This window comes from Crotalus tigris, unplaced genomic scaffold (genome assembly GCF_016545835.1).
Source record: "Crotalus tigris isolate CLP2741 ecotype Arizona unplaced genomic scaffold, ASM1654583v1 scf7180000024375.2447938, whole genome shotgun sequence".
Lineage (NCBI taxonomy): Eukaryota > Metazoa > Chordata > Lepidosauria > Squamata > Viperidae > Crotalus > Crotalus tigris.
The window spans coordinates 1,182,637-1,202,412 of record NW_024100545.1 but is presented as its reverse complement, the minus strand read 5'-3'; the positions used below and the strand labels follow the sequence as shown (position 1 = coordinate 1,202,412).

At 34.8% G+C, this 19,776-nt stretch overlaps 1 protein-coding gene across 8 annotated transcripts in view; it reads left to right on the top strand.

Moving 5' to 3' along the window:
• PTPRZ1 (protein tyrosine phosphatase receptor type Z1) overlaps window positions 1-19,776 on the top strand; it is a 117,929-nt gene that overhangs the window by 49,107 nt on the left and 49,046 nt on the right. For all 8 annotated transcript variants that reach the window (XM_039328270.1, XM_039328269.1, XM_039328268.1 and 5 more), the window contains exons 3-6: window positions 13,125-13,304; window positions 15,662-15,813; window positions 17,729-17,824; window positions 18,075-18,141. In XM_039328270.1, coding sequence (XP_039184204.1) covers window positions 13,125-13,304; window positions 15,662-15,813; window positions 17,729-17,824; window positions 18,075-18,141 — 495 coding nt within the window. The remainder of the gene's footprint in view (window positions 1-13,124; window positions 13,305-15,661; window positions 15,814-17,728; window positions 17,825-18,074; window positions 18,142-19,776) is intronic.

Below are 19,776 nucleotides of genomic sequence, written 5' to 3'. Positions count from 1 at the left end.
GTGATGTTCTCAACAGCAGGATTTTTTTTTTTAAAGGCAGGGCAGTTTAAGAACAAAAACACAATACTGAAATGGTACGTGGAGTTGGTAAAATGGTTTACAAAGAGATATATGAATGGTGTTGGTGTAGAATAAATTTAGCTGTATTATATTACATCTTTGAATTCTTTGGTTTATTATCTTTTACTCTATTTCCTATTGTATATTATATTGTTTATTTGGAAAAGGATTACCATGATGAGTAAATGCCTGTATTGTTTTACACAAGAAATGACCTTTTCTGTCCCATCTCTTCTGGGTTAATTAATGAATGTGCTAAACTGTGATTTAAGAGTTTATTTAATTGTTTTCTCAAGCCTGATCAGTGTTGCTGAACTACATACATTCAAAGAAAGAACATTTCACTGGCTGCTCAAAGATTCAGGGATCAATTGCTTTACCATAAAAATGTACAAATCCATGAAAAATGGTTTGATGTAGTGTTGACATGAATGAAAGAAATTAACACTAAAGGAAGAGGGATACTAAAAGTTGAGGGGAAAATGAATATTAAGATTTTGATTATACTTCATGACTAAACTATATAAATATCCTTCTTCACATTATTATAGTTCAAATCCTGGAATTGCAGAAGTATATTGTAATTTCTTATTAGTTCCCAATTATATTATTACTGATTATATTCTTTCTCTGTCAGAGATTCATAGTAAGTTTTGAAACAGTGATAATACTAAGAGAAAGCTAATTACAATGCTGCAGAAATATGACAAGAAAGAGTTTTAATAAAATACTGATTTCAAAGTAGAATTTAACTTAATTTAACAAAAATGTCAAGAGAATATGTATAGTTTGAAGAACAAGAAAAAGCACACTTTAATGTTTTTATCTTATTCTCCATTTTTTAACATATTGGTTTTGGAGATAGCAAAATGAATATTAAGAGTTTCCATATAATGGATTACTGTGATAATGGGAGAAACCAACAGTTCCTTAAAGAAATTAATTGGCCCTGTTCATATGTAGCAAAGATTTTACCATAATAGGCAATAAACTTAGTCTAAGAATAAATGTTCCTGAATATAGAAAAAAGTGCATGCAGAAAGGTACAGTTTTATTAGAAGCAATATAATTGTGTAATAGTGGTTTTAAAAAATCCCCAAATGTTATCCCATTTTCTTAATAACCAGTATGAAAGATTAGAACTTTTAATTAAAGCAATTTTATGTATGTATAATATATATCCTAAATATATTAGTTATACTCAGTTCTAAAATATTTTATTTCTCTCCAAATGTAAGATTTCATTATGTAGGACCAGAATAATAGCATTAATTTCATGCTCTGTAGCCTTTAAAATAATATTGATTACTGAAAATGTCAGAAAAAGAGAATATAAAGCAACATTTCTGCCTATCTTATTCTGACATATTATTATAGTGCAAATAATACTATGATGAGTAATGTGAAAATGCATAATTTATTACAGAAATTGTGCAAATAAAAAATAAGATTCATATGTATATTTTTCGATTAGGATTTTAACATTCAGGTCATTTATCAACTTAATTGATTCTTATAACTGGTTTGAATTACTCTTAGTGGCAAGGCATGTATCATCACTCCTACTGTATATTCTAAAAAATGCCACAAATCCAATGCTTTTTCATAGTTGTTTCCCCCATTTCTTACTATTGATTGAAAAGAATCAAAAACCTAACAGCATTATTTCTGCACCAAAACAAAATTATAAAAGTTTTATACATTCCATCATTTGATGCCTATAGAATTTCCATGCATGTTTGTGGATTATGAGATATTTATTAGGCAAAGGAAATAAAAAGTACCTCTTTGGGATTCTGTTTCCATTCTGTTCTTTATTGTTGCTGGGATTCCTGATTTATTTGCTTTCCAGTAGTTAATTTTTGTTTTAAAAAATCATGCTATTCAGGATAGCAATTTTATGCATTCTTGGGTTTTGCCTTGTTGCCAGTTTCTTTTTCTAGCACTAATCAGCACCGTATGGATAGCGGGCACAAGATTCTTCAATGCAAAACAGAAAATGTGTGTCCTTTTGCTTGACTTTTACTCTAATTCAGATATGTCAGACACAAGGCCCATGATGTGGTTGGAACAGACCCATGGAGCCACCCTGGAAACAATGAGGGTTTTGCCCCAGCCACCTCAGTGCCGGCCTGGCCAGTGCGCACAGGAGGAGGCAAGCGCATTGGGACTGATGGAGCCCAGCATCAACTGCAGCTCATTGGCCCCTCGACTGCTTATTGGCCAGCAGCGATGGCCAGGGCACACTGATACACCTCGGGGCTCCACAGCCAGACCACCTCCTCCCCATAGCAGCAGTAGAAGCCCCGTCATCCGTCCGCTGTCCTCCAGCTCAGGAAGCCCACGAGCCTGCCAGGTGTCTGATAAGCTGCACGCGGTGCCTGGCCCACCTGCAGTGCATTCGCACACCTCAGGGCCCTGCAGCCAGGCCATCCCGGCCTCACATTGCCCCTGTTGAGATATATTGTTTTATTGTTCATAGTATATTTGAGTCGGGTTATATGTTATTTTAGTGTTATACTGTTAACTACTTCTCTGGTCATTGACCAAAATAAATATTATTTTATTATTTTCATCTGATTGATTTAATTGTTGTGAGTTCACAGAGTTGTGTTTTAAAATGAGCAGTGATATAGGTCTTATGGATGAATAAATTAGTGTACTGCAACATTTCTATTCTTCCCAGTTTTTGTTGAATTTTGTTTCCTTGATATTTCTTAAAATCTTATGGTTTATTATATGACAATATTTTATATTAATGCATTATAACCTAGGTTAAAATTAGTGAATTCTACAGTTGCCATTGGCATCAAGTAGTTTATTTGATTAATGTAAGACATCAGAAACAGTCAAAGCAACGGCTGCTGATGGGCCTAAATTTAGATTAAATTTAAACTTAAATTTAGATGAGACTTCTTGAATGCTCCAAATTAATGAATAACTTTCATTAAAACAAAGAAGGTATCTTTACAGTTATTAAAAAAGTAAGTTTCAAATATCCAAAATTCTACTGAAAATAAATTCATGAATTTGGTATAGTGATTGAGGTTCAGGCTAGAGACTGGAAGATTATAATTTTAGTCCATCTTTAGATGTATAACCCAGCTAGGTGACTAGACAACCAATCACTCTCTCACACCTTATCAAGAAAAACTCTCACGCATTATCAAGAAAAAACTTATCAAGAAAACTGCAAAAACTTGTCTTATCAGTCTCCAGGAATTAAAATCAATGCATTCATTAATAATTTGCCTGGGTATCATCACTTTAAAAAGTCATTAGTAACAAAATACTGGCTTAATTTATGGCTTATGGTGCATAGGGGTCAATAAAGCAGTTACTGTAGTTAGATAGAGATACAGTATTTGCTCTTGTTTTATTCTATATATTTTCTGGGTTTTGTTTGCTATTTTTAATCCTATAGAAATAGGCGATATATTAAAATCATGTAGTAAAATAAATAAATCAGCAATTCATACTCAGTGAAGTGAATCTGTAAGTTCCTTAGCCACTATACTACCACTGAATAATTTCACCAATAACTTGACTGTGGGAATATGTATGATTCCACAAACTTTAATACAGCCTTGTTGACTTGTTTTATGAAATATTTTTCATATAATAATAATTTATTAAAATTATATGCCACCCCATTCCCAATGAGTCTGGATGATTTACAATTGTTGAAACATTTAAAAACAAAGAACAATACAAAAGCAACACAAGACAAAAGAACAAGACTGGGAAATAAATAGATCCAGGGGGGAACAAAAAGGAGGAAAGAGGCTCAATCAACAACCTCTCCAAAAATGCTTTCAGGATAAGAAGAAAACTGCATCCAGATTGTTTGGAGGTAGAAAGATGCATCACATTTGCCACAACTAGGCCAGCTTTCTTTTACCATAATCCAGCCAATTCCGACACATTATAGCTGGAGTAGAATCTAGATGTCATTCGAACTGTATTGCATTTCAGTGGGATAGAAATTTTGCTGCAAATATGAACAGTCTTCATCTATCTCCTAAGAAATCAGTTACAAATATCTGGATTTTATGATGTCATTGGGTTTGCACGATTCCTGATTGTTTTACATCATTTACACATTTTTAAAAAGTGCTCTAAAACATTAAAGACAGAAACAAAATAAGAGAGTAGAAAATGCCTGTTTCCTTTCCTACAAGCATTTTGTGCCCTCTGAAATAATAACTTTTGTACTTCATGAAAATTCAGTATTGAACTGTCCATAGGAGACATAAAGGTGCATAGAATTAAACTTCTAATGAGATCCAGTTGAGTACAGTGGTTAAGGCATCAGGTTAGAAACCAGAAGACAGCGAGTTTTAATCCCATCTTGAGCACAAAGCCAGCAAAGAGATCTTGGGCCAGTCACTTTCTCTCAGCCGTAGGAAGCAAACAATGGCAAACCACTTCTGAAAAACCTTGTGAAAAAAATTGGAGGGACTTGTGCCCAGGCAGTCTCCAAGAATTAGACATGACTGAGTGAGGAGGAAGGGGATTCAAATATAACTTCCTTATACAAATTATACTTTATTTGCCAGTGTTATTCTTTTGTCTGCTGCTTTTGTATTGTTCTTTGTTTTTAAATGTTTCAACAATTGTAAATCACCCAGAGTCATTGGGAATAAAGCCTGTATAATTTTAATAAATTATTATCATATGAAAAATATTTGTTAAAACAAGTCAACAAGACTATATTAAAATTTGTGGAATCATACATATTGCCATAGTTAAGTTGTTGGTGAAATTATTCAATTGTAGCATAGTGGCTAAGGAACTTATGGAGTTACTTCACTGAATATAAATTGTTGATTTATTTATTTTACTATCTCTATGCTTTAGTTTACTTATCTGTATGCCTCCTGATTCTGCAAGTGATGCAGAATATTAATACTCTTTAGATGCTCAATTGTTCCAACTGGTGAGACATGCAGATATAGGACCTTTGAAAAAGTTTTTCAATTATGATAAATGAAAAGTCTTCTTATTTTGATATCTAAAGTGTAGACTCTGTTGAGATGCAGATACATTGAATATGGAGAGCCATCGTAGTTGTTGGACAATATCTTTCCCTTGGAAGAAGTTCTGCTGATATTGAGCTACAGCATCCAGAATGTCCGGGACTGCTAGAACTTCAAATTCAGTAATACCTGGAGTGTAACAGATTGTATACGATAGTGTAATTATTAAAAGTCCTTTGTGTCAGTGTACAAAGTGTTTGGGGTGGTAACCCTCAAGTTAATGCAGTAGATATGTTCCCAGATGGCTGTTGTGACAATTTGTGTTGGGACCTGTCAGAGGGTAGGTATTGATAAGAATGAGGTTACACATACAGATACACATGTGTATGTACATACACATACACAGAGAGAGATAACAAGTGAAGTATAGTGATGTTTACTACTGTACATGTATAATATAAAACTAATAATATAATGGAGCACAAGATCAAACTTGAATCTGAAAGATTCAGCAAGACTAAAATATTTATTAGAAGGGAGTGGGATTGTAGCATAAACCCCAACTTTAAAATATACTTAATTCAGTTAAAGTGGAAAAAAATCCCAAAATGATAATGTGGAATATTACAGCCACAAAAAAATGTGACATTGTTCCACAGACCGTGAGGTTTGTCTTTTTTCTGATCTATAAATTTATAACTCAGAATCAACTACAACTACTGAGACTACAATTATTTTAAAGGTTACCTGTAGTGATATAATTCAGAAAGGAGCTTAGCTTGAATGTCACTTCCTAGCCAGCTGTTCACAGCAGTCCATTTTTTTTTAATTAGTGGAAAATGAACTTTTAAATTTTGAGAATGATTATCAGATTAAAAGTTCTGATATTTTCTCTGGGAGGAAATCTATTCAGTTAAAGAAATGGCATAAATATTTACTGTTTATCACAAATGGCATAAATATTTACTGTTTATCACAAATCTTATTCTATTTGCCTGCTGTGATCTCAATTCTTGTTAATTCATCCAAAAACACTTTGGGATATTTTAGATTATAACCTGAAAATAGTTCAACTCCCTATAGTGAAGGTATTCCTTGGCTAACAATTGTAATTGGAGCTGTGAACTCTGTCATTAAACAATGACGTCATAAAGTGTGATGTCATGTGACCATGCTGACTTATGGCAGCCATTCCAGTGGTGGTGGTTGTTAGGTACATTGCCCATGGCCATTAGGTACAGGATCATGGGATCGACATTTGCAACCTCCTGCCAGTTTCCCCATTTACTTTGCTTGTTGGAAGCCAGCACTGAAGATTGCAAACGTGATCACAGGATGCTGCAACTGTTGTAATTGAGAGCCAGTTGCCAAGTGCCCAAATCATGATCATTGCAACTTCAAGGACATAGCCATAAGTCCCCTCCTTCAGCATCGTTCTAATTTTAAATGGTCGCTGAACAAGAGAGGGCAACCTCTCTTGATGGTTTTCCTGGGCTCTTGAAATACCTGCATATGTTTCAATTAACATTTTATTCATCAAGTTCAAGTACAACTATCTGAAAACCATCATTTGTGCAAAATTATGCTATTTCTTGAAATGCTTTTGACATTATTGGAACATTAAGATAGAACAGCATTAGTGATATTTAAGTGCAATGATATTTTGCAAATGGAAGTATTTCTTCTCTGCAAAACTTTTTGTTTTGCTTTTGTTTCACAATGTTATGATAATCAATAGGTTGGTAGTTTTTCTAATTAATTTGCTTGCACAAATAATCTGTTAAATTCTATGAGCTGATCTATTTTTGTCCTAAAATAGGCAAAATCATACACTGTCCTAACTGCTCTGTCCTAACATATCCCATGTTGCACATTGAGAAAGCTGGCAGCCTTTCAACCTTAGGGCACATTTTTCTTATTAAAAAGGATAAAGTGGCTGCACAGCTTGTTTCTATGTCCATTTTCCAGCAATTACTTTGCCTGGTTTCCTTTTCCAATCACAAGACCAGTTATCATGCAAGTGAGATGACAAAATAATATCAAATCAAACAGATCTTTCTAACATTAGCTAGCTGGGTGACCAGTACAGTTTTTTGTATGAACAATAATGCTATTGTGATTGAGATGAAAAAACAATTTGCTGTTGAATACGAGAATTTGTCATGCCTTGTTTACTTCTTTCTATTATTATATTGTTCAAAATAAATGTTTAACATGTGTTGAAGTTTATATGAAAGAGAGAAACAGAGTGCTTAGAAATATGTAACTATAATTTGTATTAGCCATAGTGGCTAATGCAATATTGCACGCTAACTCTACCAACAGCCAGCAGTTCAAACCTGACCGGCTCAAGGTTGACTCAGCCTACCATCCTTCCGAGGTCGGTAAAATGAGGATCCAGATTGTTGGGGGCAATATGCTGACTCTGTAAACTACTTAGAGAGGGCTGTAAAACACTGTGGAGCTATATATAAGTGTAAGTGCTACTGCTGTTAAATGTAACTAAAGAAAAAAATGTACAAATCAAGCTACCAAATGACAAACCTAAGATTTTCCTATATGTCAATTAAGCAGACAACTTGGTTCAAAGCTGATTGGCAACCTTTTAAATAGGAAATGCATTGACAAGCAGGGAGAAGTCCAAATGTGCCATTGTGTGTATTGTTTGTTCAAAACAAAAGGGAGAGATAGAAAGAAAAATAATCTTTAGTGTATATAATAAATTGATAAATAATGTAGCTACAGTGTGCAGAGAATGAATCCTGGAATTCCTTCCAACTTCTTACCAAGAGCCAAGGTGAACCTGTGTTTTCTTGTTTCTAACGAAGTATGTTTCTAGGTGTAAATTTTTGCTTTCATTCATGTTGCACCAAGAGTGCTGGGAAGGGCTGTATAAGCTGCATGTGCTCCATTCTGAATAAGGTGACTGGGAGGGGTTAGGACTTAGAATAGATAAATCACTAACATTCTGAGCCACTAGCCAATATAGGGATCCACTGGTGATTTCTTTTCTTTGTAGCCATCTCCCTGATCTTTTTCTTTTGCTGGCTTCTCCCTATTTTTGTCAAGGTTCCGACAGAGACAAATAAAAAAGAACTCCGAGGCTTGCAAGTTCCTCAAAGAATATGTTTATTGATACAAAGTATTGGCATGTCAAAAGTGAAACCAAGTCTGAATAGACACATAACAATCCCCAATACAAAGTTAAGAAATCTCACCCTTAAAGCTATGCAAACTACAATGTTCCCCAATACAACTTCTTGGTGGGCTTTTCACAAAACACCCAGCCTGCAGTCCTGGGAGCAGATGATGACCTTGGTTCCCATGGGAGAAAGTCTGTTTTGTCTAGTGAAGCACCTGGTAAACCCCCCCCCCCTTCCCTCTGTGCTATGTGTCAACCAAAAATGAGTAGGAAAAATGGCTGCAGCCACTCTCATTTTCAAAGTTGATAACTTACTTGATTCCAGACTGTTCAGTTTTCAGAGTTTTCTTAAAATGTGGGGTGTTTGATGCTCTCTGAGTGTGGTTGATTTCCTGCAGACGTTTCATTACCACATTAGGTAACATCATCAGTACACCAATGATGCCACACTTCAACCCTGAGCTACAAATATTCTCTTCCATCAATTTATTAAACCCGTGGACAGAATTTCAACCTCCTTTCTTTCAAACTTTATGTTTTATTGGAAAGGATAAAATACAATATACAGTATCTGTCAGCTGAAGGACTAGCATCTTAGGATCAATTCCAATAAGCAACAGTGAAATATAGAGAGGACATGGGAAAATACTGTGCTAAGAATCTTTTCAGAGTAGGACTAGAACAATTGCTGCTTGAAAATCATAGTAATTACCTGCTCTGGCAGAGAATGAAGAGATGACTGGCTGTTATATATTTCTGTTCTTTGTGACAGCTAATATAGAAATCAACAAAAATGAGAGTAATCAGGCAAAATGCCAATGTAACAATATTTTTGATGCAATTCTGGCTGTCTGGTATGAATTTAAATGGGTGAGAGTTTGCAAGGTTAGATTTATAATTAAAAGCTTTGTTAAAATTTGATGACTTTTAAATCTAAGTAGTCAGAAGCCAGTTGTTTAATAGATGACAGTTCTTAATTTTTAGAGATGTGTAAAATAGAACTAGGAGGAAGAAGTATGATTGTTTTTACTTTTAAGTAAACTTTCTGTTCTGAAATATTGCTCAGAATCCTGGTACAAAATCATAGTTTAATGAGTTACATTGTTACATTCTATGCCCTTCTCAAAGTTTTGTGTTGCCAGATTATCAGACCCTAAAGACAATATGATGACTTTGGCATGATTTTATTTTGCTCCTATTATTCTTGCCAAGGAGGTAAAATCTGGCCTTATTGTTACTTCTATCAAGAGTGCCCAGTAGAAGACACGACTACATCATGTCCAGCATTATGCCCATCTTCATGTAATCATGATTGACACATAATACATTTTTGCATAATAATATAATGATATGTATGATGTCAGTTTCCTTTCTCATTTTAATGAATCATCTAGTATTGGGGTTGAAGTTAGCAAAGCAGCTGTCCAGCATGATGTGTACTGCATCAATGTTTCAGCAATGGCTAGTCTGCAACGGAGTAGCTTTAGAGGTGTTCTTGTTTCACTCTTTTGGAATTTGTGAAAAGAACCTTAATTCCAGAATATGCTTTCATTTAGAGCAGTGGTTCTCAACCTGTGGGTCGGGACCCCATTTGGGGTCGAATGACCATTTCACGGGGGTCACCAAACCATGCTGTCCGCCATTTTTTTCCCTTTTCCCTAGCTGTCCTACTCCCTCTTATTGGTGGCCACACCCACTTGGGGGTCACCACAACATGGGGAACTGTATTATGGGGTCACGGCATTAGAAAGGTTGAGAATCACTGATTTAGAGGCATTTAGCATGCTGTCAGACCTAAGTTGGTGATCCTGGGCATCTGTAAAGTGATACACATTTCTTTCTTGTTGTATGAAGGATGGGGAAAATAGATTTCCTGTCATGATTCTATCCTTTTATATTTACTATAAATGTTAAATTTCAACAAGACATCTATGTTTCCATGAGAAATTTGGTGATCTACTAGGATTTCAGTCTACTTGTAACCTTGTAACAATTTCAAAGAATATGGAAATCTAGGGAGATTTGCTGACCTCACATGACAGGGGCATTTTAAATTTGACAAATGCTATATCAGAAAGAAGGGCTATGAACATCATATTGCTACTCTTGCACTAAAACAATATTTGACATTTGTTGTTGTTAGTTGCAAAGTTGTGTCCAACCCATCGCGACCCCATGGACAATGTTCCTCCAGGCCTTCCTGTCCTCAAACATCTTCTGGAGCCCATTTAAGCTCATGCCTACTGCTTCAGTGACTCCATCCAGCCACCTCATATTCTCTGTTGTCCCCTTCTTCTATTGCCCTCAATCTTTCCCAGCATTAGGCTCTTCTCCAGTGAGTCCTTCCTTCTCATTAGGTGGCCAAAGTATTTGAGTTTCAACGTCAGGATCTGGCCTTCTAAAGAGCAGTCGGGGTTGATCTCCTCTAGGACTAACCGATTTGATCGCCTTGCAGTCCAGGGGACTCACGGGAGTCTTCTCCGGACCATATTTGACATACTTATGGTCAATTAGACCTTGGATGAAATAGACAAAATATATAGAAATTCAAACTTAAGAGGAGTCACTCTTTGATAGGTCAACTTTGCTGAAGAAATGAATTTTGAAACCAAAGTGATTGAGAAAAGGGGCTGAATATTATTCTAAAGACCAGTTGCGTTTCCAGATAACTCTACTTTAAAATAGAAACTAATAATGAATGAACTAGAAGTTGAGGATAATGAAAATGACTAGTAGCCTCTAGAAAAAATTGCAATGATGCCAAAATGATGACATGGGTATGTGATGTCATATATGGCCATGACTGTATATTTGTGTCCTAACGCCAGATTCAAAATTCACAGAAATCATGCAATATATTGCCCTGTATCAGCCCAGCAGGTTTGAGTCACAGGTACCATATGAATATAACAACATATGGCTTTATTCCAATGCAGTATAATAATATAACATTAAGCATAAACATAACCATAACATAAAATAGCAGAATATTCAAAAATACTCAAGAACAAAAGAAAGACAAAAGACTTTTTCTGCCGGTCAAGGAACCCAGAAAAATGATGGGAGAGTGGGCCTCTTCAAAGCTATTGGATATGTAGCTCCTTGTGTCAATCAGGTCTGCATAGAATGTCCATCTCATGGGGATTGCCAACCAGCTTATATAGATTCCAAAGCATAATTCATCCTTTCTGTTCTCAAAAGCATTGTCTCACTTGATTTTGCCAAGCCTAAGAGGATAAGCTTATCCCTGGAATGCACCATCCATTCCTGCCAAAGATAAGACGACCCCAGGTTTAAGCATTATTGAAGATGAGAAAGATCATCGAACTTTGCACAGGTGTCCCATACCAAAGAGAGGACAAAATAAAATATCAGCCTTTAGTGGTTAAAATAAATGCTTGCTTAATTGTCTATTACATATTGAAACATTACATGACTCAGTATTACACAGCACTTCAGAACTAGGTCATAATTACTTTGGGGGGGGGGATTGCTGAAACTTTAAGAGGTTGTTAAGTAACTGGTTGTAAGTCAAAGACAATAGAATAGAATGGAATGGAATAGAATAGAATAACTTTATTGTCACTTTAAATGTATACTCATCGGCATACATTAAAATGAAATTTCATTGCATAGAGCTCTCAAAGGATCACCACCTCCAATATACACTACATAAATATTGCAAAAAAATGCATATACACACATACCCACATATATTCTATGAGACAGAGAAATAACACAGTCTAGTTCAGATGTATACATGTACATGATGAGAAAAATGAATCTTGCGAGTTTATCAGATGGATGGCATAGGGAACAAAGCTGTTACAGAATCTGGTAGTCCTGCTGGAAACTGGGGCCTATCAATAAGGAAATCAAGTATCCAGTTACATAAAGGAGTATTAAAACTTAATAGGCCCAGTTTGTTCACCAAATGCTTGGGAATGATTTTGTTGAATGCTGAACTAAAATCAACAAGCAGCATTTGCACATGAGTATTCTTCCCCTCCAGGTGCGCCAAGTTAAGATGAAGCACACAGGAAAGTTCATCTTCTGTAGAACGGTTCTTCCGATAGGCAAATATAATATAGAACTTTATATTCCAATAGCCATTTCCCCTCCCCACAGCCACATGACCACATTTTGTGTGCTCAGCAAACAGTTGTTTGCAACATCCCGCAGTCATATGATTGAAGGCAAACAAGGTCCAGGCAGAAGAAGAACATCGTGGCTTCAAAATCCAAGGGGCTGGTTTGGACAAAACTCAGCAGCACTTTTTCATGCAGCTGCTGATAAAAACAGGATCGCCAACATGATCGCCAACGTCCGATAACAGATATGGCACAAGAAGAAGAAGAAGCAGTCATATGACTGCAATTCACATTTTTGACAAAAAATAGTGCTTATCTCTGGTTTTTGGCAAAAACACCTCATAGCAAACAATAGGTTCACTTTAAAACCACTTTAAAAGGGTTATAAAATCAGGTTGGTCACAACTTACAAGCATAATGGGCAGGCTCCTTTACAATGTAAGGACACACATCTTTACAATTCCTCCTCACCCATCTTCCAGTGAAACCATCTTTACCAAATGCACATGCCACCATTTGTCCCTCTTGCCTTCCTACTGAAAATGAAAATGATTGTGCTAAAACTCAAACTTCATGTTCAAGGAAAAGATTCATACTTTGATGTATTAGCTTTGCTGAGAATTTGTGATCTGGCAGGACATTTGTAAATGTTACTTCTAACAACTTTTCTGGCATTGTCATATATTGTTGTAAAAGCATGTGAATTAGAGGGGAGCTTTAATATCAATTGTCTTCTGGTTCAGAGATTAACGGGATATGTTTTAGAGCATAATTTGTTGCTTTTATAAAAAAAATGAAAAGCTATCAAATATGTTTAGCTAAATTACTTACTTAATTCATTTTGATTTTTAGGAGCCTTAAATCAAACTAAGTGGGGGAAAAAATATCCAGCATGCAATGGTGCCAAGCAGTCACCTATAAATATTGACGAAGATCTCACTCAAGTAAATGTGAACCTCAAGCAACTGAAGTTCAAAGGTTGGGAAGAAGAAACTTCAGAAGACACCATAATCTATAATACAGGCAAAACAGGTACCGAATGTATATTCATATTTGATTTAATATTTATAGAAGTTGTTGTTCACATATGAAACAATTGTTTATAGTTTTTTTTACAGTTTCTTGATTTATTTTCTCCTTTTTTATCTTTTTGAAATTAAGATTCTTGCAATTAATAGGAAGACAGCTGGCAATAGCAGACAAGCATTAAATCATGAGGCCTCCAGGGACAAAAGAAACATATTAACAAAAATAGCCCTTGAAATCACATAATTCCTATAATCCAATCCTCTCTATTTTCTGAATATAAATATATTTTCAGCATACTATGCATGCCTATTAATACAACCCACATTATACATAATGTTATGTCACAAAGACCCAGCTAATGTTTTCACAGAGTGGTTTATAAAGACATCTTTAAAAATTTATCATACTTAATTGCAATGTTCTAATTCAAGAGGCATCATTCTAATTATTGAGAGTTTATTATGTACAGATTATCAGTGTATTGATAGGCCACATAAATAAATGAGCTGAAATAAATCCCAAATATGCTGAGTAGAGCAAATGGGCGTGGAGCCTTCTTGGAACTGTTGAAAGGGCTGTGTTGTTGACTGGAGATAGATGATGTCAGATCCCTCCCCCTCTGTTGAGAGAGGGCTGTTCAATTTTGACATAGTTGCACTACTCAGGTAACCCTGAAGACACAGATAAGCCTCCAGGTACCTTTAATGACTCGCTAAAAGAATGCAAATGAACAGCTGTCTGCAGGAATATAAATCCTTTCCCCACCATCCAGTCAGAGCTGAAGAAGCTTCTTGGATGGGAAGCGAAACGTCTTCAGAGAAAAACAAAGTCCAGTGGCCTCATGAAAAAGCATATTTGGGATAAGTATGACCTGGATGACTGAGAATCTCCATAAAGTTGAAATAAACATACCATCTATGCAATTGGTATTTAATTATATAGAATATTATTTGTCTATAAATTGTTTTATGAAATCTGCAGATCTTCATATCAATTAGTTCTAATGATTTGTATTCCTTTTGTATAAGAAAGTGCTGAATTATTCCTCACAAACATACATTTGAACCACTAAATTACTTAATAATGCTTCATTTGAAAACTGAAGGGAAATTCAAAAAACTTGAAGTATGGAATAGAAATCTGTTGAATATTTACCAGGTCTATAAAATATATTTCAACATTTGAAACTGAGCTATCCATTTAATTAAATTTGGTATAATATTTAATATTAATAGGTTCCCTATTGTAACATATTGTACCATTTATCTGCTGAAACTATGTAGTTACAAACCAATTGTATTGCTACATAATTTATTTTATTCTTTTATTTTTCAGAGAATTTTTAAAGTAAACTGAACTTTTGAAAATTATAAATTAGAAAACAAAACTGATATGTAAAAACATTGTACTTAAAGTGTTCAAAATATATTAAAGTTCATATAAGTAATCTTATTTAATCTAACATATGAACACCAAATATTAATGCTTAGTTTAGATTCATTTTTAATTACATTATGTTAACAGTAAACCAGGATTTCCACATGGGCAATGGGACATGTTTTCATAGAAATGTGTAGAAGAAATGCTTAATGGTGCGTGAACATTTAGAGATGGGAGGCAGGGAGAGAAAATTATTAGTAATTCCTTGACTCTCATCTCTAAAATCCTTAGAAGTGATAAACATTTAGTGATGCCACAGTGAGAGTAGAAAATAATATATCCTAGCAGTAAAATTAACTCTTTCTATATTTGAGTCTACCTATATATTTCCATAATTCCCATCCATAAAGTATAAACTATACTTACTAGATTAAATTCAAGCTTTATTTATTTATTTATTTATTTATTTATTTATTTATTTATTTATTTATGAGACTTATATACCACTTTAAGTGCAAGCACTCTCTAAGCAGTATACACCAGTAAGCAATGTATATATATATATATATATTTACATGGCCCCCAACAATCTGGGTCCTCATTTTACCTACCTCGGAAGGATGGAAGGCATCCTTGAGCCAGTGAGATTTGAACCGCTGACCTGCTGAACACAGTCAGCTAAAGTGGCCTGCAGTACTGCACTCTAACTGCTGCGCCACCTCGGCTCATTCTGAGTTGTATTATTATTATTCTGAGTTGTATTATTATTATTGTTGTTGTTTTTGTTGTTATTATGCCTAATTTAGCTCAAATCCTGCTAATTTAAGGAAAAATGAAGTCAACCTATTTTAAATTTCACTCATGGAGTGATATCATTTGATTTGATAATTTTAAAATTAATGCTGATAAATTTGAAATGCAAGTCGCTTGTTTCTTCTTAAATATAATGAGTAATAGTAATTTTTTTGTTTTTTTTCCAGTGGAAATTAGGCTGAAAAATGAATACTATGTAATTGGAGGAGGATCAGAAGCTATATTTAAAGTAAGCAGGATAATCTTTCACTGGGGAAAATGTAACATATCTCATGATGGATCTGAACACAGCATAGATGGACAAAAATACCCCCTTGAGGTAATGAATGTAATTGATTTAATAACATTATAAATATCAATATATTTATGCACATTCATTTGACTAGACATAATTAAATAACTATAAATGGCATTAATGTTTACAGAATCACTTCATTTCAGTTTTTTAAAAAGCTCATAGCTCATTTTTTTAATGTCTTCAGAATAGCTTTGATAGAATGGAACAATTAATTGTACTTTTGATATGATAACCTCAAATAGTTCAAAAAAATATAGCCAGTTTGCCATGTGTGCTAGTTACTAATTCTGGATCCAATTCAAGGTGCTGCTTTTAATCATTCAAGTGGCACAGATTTAAGTTTCATTCCATTGGTTGAATCCTTCTTGTGCCTTAATGTTTTCTTCAACCCCCTTTTTGGATTTGTTGTCTGCTCTTACCAGAGAGATGTAACTAAAGCTATTCAGCCAAAGAAGCATGTGTACCAAGGGAAGGGGGGGCACCACAGAGCCTTTTTTTCTCTAATTAACATGACTTTTACCCTTTCACTGCCACATTCAACTTTAATTTTCAACTAAAACTCTTGAGTCTTAAGTTAAGTTAATCAATGACAGGGCTGAAGAGCACTCCTGTTAGGCTGTGCTTAGGTTGGCCTTAATATACCTCCACCTGAAACCTATATTATGGTCCTATTTTTGACAGCTATAAAGAGATTTTCAGTCTCAGTCTTTTTAAAAAGCATTTAGTAGAATTGGAATTTCTATCATTTTGGTATTTTATGGGCTGCCCTGTCACTTTCCTTGTTATTTTTTTATTGATGATAATTTTAGAACAATCAGAACAATCTAGAGTCAACCTCTTCTGAAATCTAGCACAATATCAGTTGCATAACAGAGGATTATGCATGGCTTTTGAGTCATTTAAAATATTGCTAATATCCCCTAATATCTTTGATATGTATTTTATTATTATTATTCAGCTTTTAGATTCAAGCTACTCTAGGAGTTTAATCTGCAAATGTTTAGTATACTTTTTATTAATTTGCCTCAACACACTGATAGGGCAGAAATTGGTGGGGTCACCTATTTTATCTCTTTTACAAATTGGAATTATAACAGCCAATCCAAATCCTTGGGATTTGGGTGAAATTGTTTATGGCCGTGAGTAAGGAGTTGATCCTCCTTTCTTTATAAAATTGCAGGGTATTCTGACTTATTTTACTTACATTACCCATTACAGTATCTACTTCATTGCATTACCAGCAAACACTGTTCTGATTCTTTAAATGTTGCTAAGTGATGTTATATATGCAATGTTTTCTCCTCCTTCTTTTCTGATCATAATAAAGTCTAAACCAGTGGTGGAGAACCTATGGCACGGGTGCCAGAGGTGGCACTGAGAGCCCTCTCTGTGGACACGCGTGCCGTCGCCCCAGTCCTAGCCCTTCAGCTGAGTTTTATAAAACCTTTTCACTTTAGGCCTCCACCGCTGTGTGAAAAAAAAAAAGGTTCAATCAATCATTCAATTTCAACTTCTTGCAGGGAAAAAAATCTTGCAAAGTTGGAATTGATTGATTGAACTTTTTAGTCCCACCCAGTCTGCCGTTACCACTGCAGCCACGCCCAGCCAATGGGCCACATCCACCTGGCACCCGACGATGCATAAATGGTTTTGGGTTGCAGTTTGGGCACTCGGTCTCTAAAAAGTTCACCATCACTGGTCTAAACATATGAGAATGGAAAAATAAGCATTAACTATATATTTTTAAAATAATAATAAATTTAATTTATTATTTAATTTAATATCCATATATTATATTGATTGAAACAAACTAATATGCATCAGAGCATATCAATGCTTTAAATTTCTAAAGTTCCTTGTATACCAGAACTAATAAATGTCCTTTGTACATTCTTTTTACGGTTCTATTAACTTTTTTAACTGTATTATATTACAGATGCAAATCTACTGTTATGATTCAAATGAGTTTTCAGATATAGACAAAGCAATTGAAGGAAATGGGAAATTAAGAACTTTATCAGTTTTATTTGAGGTAATAGTTTTTAATGATTATTGATTGTTCAACTTTGAAGGGTAATTGTTTCCATTTTGAGGGTAAGAGCTGTACTATATATTTGTGTATTGTTAATTAATTTTGCATAAAAAACAATTAACTTTATTTTCAAAAAAGTTTGGGCATTAAAGTCTGTAAAATATTTTTTAAATGTAGTTTTTATAATGTATTAATTGTCAAACTAATGATATCTTGCATGATTGAAAATAAATAAATCTTTCTTCAACAGGTTGGTCTGGAAGATAATATAGATTATAATTCAATTATTGAAGGCGTGGCCAGTGTTAGTCGGTTTGGTGAGTCTGTGATAAAATATGAGAAATTATATGAACAGTTGTCAATTTTAAGATTCTAAGCCTGATGATATATGAATTTATGGAATCTGGATACATGGTGAAAATTTATTGAAATCCTATAACTGAAGTTATATAAATAGTTGGGTTCCACACACCATCCAACAGGCACTTTGCATCCCAGTGAAAATTCTTCTAAACATGCTTAGACAATATGACAAAATGCCATGCCAAATCTTCAAAAGAACATGGCTCTAATGCTGTGCAAAGGATTTTAATCAGCCCTGCTCCCCTATTATCACAGCCATAGTATTCGATACCATTTTATTTGAATAAACATACTGTTTTCTTCCAAAAAAAAAAAAAACCTTTACATATCATGACAAAACATGAACCTTCTTTCTGTTGGTTAAAAAACAACAACAAAATAAAACAAAATCAGAAGAAGTTAATGACAAACTATTTCCATAATATATGTGAGATCACCTGGCGTCAGGTTCATCTCAAAAGAGACTTTAGTGCACAGGGCACCTTTGCACCTCCCTCAGACCCTAATCAATATAAGTAAACTAAGAAAAAAAATAGTTAGTCAAAATGTTTCATTAGCATTTTAGTCAGGAATAATGTAAATTGCACCCAAACAAGCTGTAATAGCCTCCTTTGTATTTGGTTTAAATATGGATTAGAATGCTGGGCTGCATTAACAGAGGGATAGAATCAAGATCACGTGAAGTGTTAATACCACTTTACAATACCTTTGTAAAGCCACACTTGGAATACTGATCCAGTTTTGGTCACCACAATGTAAAAAAGATGCTGAGACTCTAGAAAGAGTACAGAGAAGAGCAACAAAGATGATTAGGGGACTAGAGGCTAAAGACGAGGACAAGGGGGGACATGATAGCAGTGTTCCAATAACTCAGGGGCTGCCACAAAGAAGAGGGAGTCAAGCTATTCTCCAAGGCGCCTGAAGGCAGGACAAGAAGCAATGGATGGAAACTGATCAAGGAGAGAAGCAACTTAGAACTAAGGAGAAACTTCCTGACAGTTAGAACAATTAACCAATGGAACAACCTGCCTCCAGAATGCTCCAACACTGGAAGTTTTTAAGAAGAGACTGGACAGCCATTTGTCTGAAATGGTGTAGGGTTCCTGCCTGAGCAGGGGGTTGGACTCGATGATCTCCAAGGTCCCTTCCAACATTATTTATTATTATTATTATATTATTATTATTATTATTATTATTATTATTATTATTATTATTATTTGATCATCACACAGTCAGCCAATGTTCAGACTGGATTTGGCATTTTGTCTACCTATCGAGTCCTTACCCAGGACCTGGGATAGGCAGATGTGGATGTTTGATGGTATTACAGATATCGTCGCAGGATGGAAGCAGTTCCTAGTAAGGCCGCCTTTTGCAATTGACTAATAGCGAATTTGTCAATGCCAATGGTGTTCAAGTGGTGCTCCAGTTGTTTTGGGATTGCACCCAAGGAGCCTATGACTATTGGTACTACCCTTGCTTGCTTTTGCCACAGTCTTTCTATTTCTATTTGTAGGTCTTTGTATTTTGTTATCTTCTCCAGTTCTTTCTCTTCTATTCTGCTGTCTCCAGGCACTGCCACGTCCACT